The 3,257-nt window shown below is 43.6% G+C and overlaps 1 protein-coding gene across 1 annotated transcript; it reads right to left on the reverse strand.

The window, feature by feature from the left end:
- Positions 1-818: 818 nt before the first annotated feature.
- LOC147700734 (taste receptor type 2 member 40-like) lies at positions 819-1,787 on the reverse strand. The gene has a single exon (XM_086929204.1). It carries the CDS (start codon positions 1,785-1,787, stop codon positions 819-821), a length of 969 nt encoding a protein of 322 aa, XP_086785330.1.
- Positions 1,788-3,257: the final 1,470 nt, after the last annotated feature.

The following is a 3,257-nucleotide window of genomic DNA, read 5'->3' on the forward strand; positions in this document are numbered from 1 at the left end:
AATGTTTTCTACATTAATCCATAGCAGTTGTACGAATTCAGTGTGAAATGTCAACCCGACTGTCTCAAACAAATATGGCTCTGTTAGGCTCTCTCTTACGTGCAATGCAGCTCTGCAACGTTTGCTGCTGCATTGTTTGGAATGAAAACCCACTACATCTGCCCTGACATTTCTTCCATTCTGGTGGAATTCTGTCTCATCAAATTGAATTTGCAAGGGGAACGTTTTACATTTCCTGGTACTAAGAGTTAGAAAAGATATCTGTAGCACAAGCAATGTAAATATTGTGCACTAATTAGGTGGCAGAAACATTGAAGAACAATCTTTTCTACATTTTGAGGCATTAAGCCAGTTATTGAGCTCAGTGTGACCCATGAATAGACAATGCTGGAGTCCTTACTTTCCAGGAGTACAGACAGATGGAAAGCCAGAGGTGCGCGAATATTACAATTGACTGCTCATGGTTTACAAAATTTGTCCAGAAATGATGTTTACTTCTCAGTATGGATGCAGGCTTGACCAAAACATCTGAATTGATAAAGAATGTGAATTCCTCTGGTTTGATATTGTAGATTTCTGGTCATAAGAGACAGTTGACAGATCCTTTTAAGCTTCCATGAATATCTGACTTCGTTGTTATATTTGGAATGTCTCACGTGTTTAGATTTTAGTGCTCATTTTTTGCCAGATGTGTTGTGTGACTACTTTTATGTTCTAGTAATCTGTTCTCCAGAGGGAAGTAACTGATTTACTTCCACAGATGAATGATGTGCAGCAGTGCTACTCTTGTGAAATGCAGAGCACAAATGATGCCAGGCTTATGAGGCAAACACAGGTGCCTCTCCTCTGCAGCAGGTCTTGCAAAGGATCTGGCCCAGTGTCTTCTTCAGGCTAGGGTTGCCAAGGATGAGGATGCTGGAGCTCATGGCAGGGAAGGCAGCGGACACAAGCTTACATATTATGAACACTATGCTGCTATATGTGAAAACTCTTAAAACAATGAAACAATATACAAGGTAATTTGAGACATAGAGGATCAGAAGCATGGTCACGGTCTTCATAGCTCCCAGGTGAGCGTTGAGACGCGGGTTTCGAAAGCTGTCTCCACTCTGTGACATCCGCCTTAAGTGTCTGTAGAGAGAAGTAATGATCGTCCCAGCAGAAAAAGAGAAGATTGCAAAGGCCACAGAAGCAACAAGTGCACGGATTAAAAAGACCATGAAGCACCCACTTCTTAGTAATGAGATGGTCGTGGTGGCGTTACTGGAGATTCTGAAATATGTGTCATTCAAAACCCAAGACATTTGGTTGGCGATGTCGTTCTCACTGAGATAGCAGCCGGTAGAAATGATGTTTGTCAATGAAACCAACAGTGAGCAACAAAGGAGCCAGGGCACAACCTTTGGGTATCTCATCCTTAACCAGATGTAAAAGGGGTGGCTCCATTTGACAATCATGATGCAGTAATAGACACAGAGCCAGGCGGCAACCCAGAGGCTGGAGCTGTGCAAGCAGAAATAGGTGGTGAGCAAAGCCTTAAAGGCTTCTTCCAGATTCACAAATATTTCTACGAAGAAATTAGTACATTGAAGAAGCACAAATATGCACTGAAGACAAATGTTGTTGACTCCCAGGATGGTTACGAGGACATTACTGATGCTTATATCTTTGTCGCTCTTAATCCACTCACTAACATTCATGGTGACAATGAAAGAGTTTCCCATCAGTGCCACCACGCAGAAGATTACATTAAGAACACCTTCAGCTATTTGGATGGGTGTCATCATTGTGGTCTCCCTAAGGGTTCTGATGACTTTCTTGCACCAGCTCTTCTCTATGATCCCCTGTCTTCCTTTTTCGCTCTTAGTTGTGGAGCAGGAGTGTTTTGTTGGTTGGCCGCAGCAGGAAGTCACTGAAGCATTTCAAGGTAAATTAATGTTCTATAAATGTCTGTTTCAATTTGACTGATGCAAATTGTGAGTTTATCTTTTGAATCCGGCTACCTGCTGCCATATAAATTTAGCTCTTTCCGCACCCTGTTTTTTAGGTCTCGCTGGTGTTAGCTGCTCCAGCGAAAGACCTATTGTTGTGGGTGTCCTGGGAAGGCTGAGCGGGGGTGGTTACACGCATTTCTTTGGCGATTTCATCTCTAGCATGCGCTTCAGCCTGCGCGCTAGCCTCACGTGTTGAGACATTCCCTTGCGCTGCAGCTCTGGTGTAGAGAACGCGCCTAATGACTTCAGTGTTTGTTTAGATATCTTTTCTAACACGCGCTTGATCTGGCGCGTTAGCATCACGTGGACATTCTTGGGCGCTGCAGCTCTGGTGTAGTGAACGCGCCTAATGACTTGCGTGTTTGTGTATATTTCATTCCTAGCACGCGCTTCAGCTGGCGCATTAGCATTACGTTTTGAGACTCTGCCGGGCGCTGCAGCTGTGGCGTAGAGAATGCGCCTAATGCCGTCTGTCTTTAGTTTGTTGTTTGGGGCATGCGTCAAGCGGCACTTGCACAGGAAAGTGAAAATTAATTGAATAGCGTCACATGTAAAAGACAGACACATATTGGACCAACAAAGAAGACCAATGCTGCATAAGAAAATAAGTATTAGTATAATAAACAGTGGCACGCCTCACATTTAAAAACACATATTGGACCCACAAAGAAGAGCAATGCTTCATAAGAAAAGAAGTATTAATAAAATAAACAGCAGGACGCACACAGGAAATTGGACAGCAATTGAATTGCCTGAAATGTAAAAAAACATATAGGACCCACAAAGAAGTCCAATGCGTCATACGAAAATAAGTATTTCTATCATAAACAGTCATTTATATCATAAACAATCATAGATTTCATTCCTAGCACGCGCTTCAGCTGGCGCGTTAGCATTGAATTGCCTGAAATGTAAAAATACATATTGTACCCACAAAGAAGACCAACGTGTCATACGAAAATAAGTATTTCTATCATACACAGTCATTTATTAGGTCTCGCTGGTGTTAGCAGCGCATAGCGCTGCACCAGTGAAAGACCTATTGTCGTGGGTTTCCCTGAAATGGCTGACAGGGGGTGGTTACGCGCATTACCTCGTCGATTTCGCCTCGAGGACGAGCTTCTGCTGGCGGGCTGACTCACCTGGGTGCTATCGTTCACACACGTGCTCACACACACACGTGTTTACACACACACGTGCTTACACACACACACACGCGCACACACACACATGCACACACATGCGCTTACACACACATGCTCA

This window comes from Lissotriton vulgaris, chromosome 7 (genome assembly GCF_964263255.1).
Source record: "Lissotriton vulgaris chromosome 7, aLisVul1.2, whole genome shotgun sequence".
Taxonomy (NCBI): Eukaryota; Metazoa; Chordata; class Amphibia; order Caudata; family Salamandridae; genus Lissotriton; species Lissotriton vulgaris.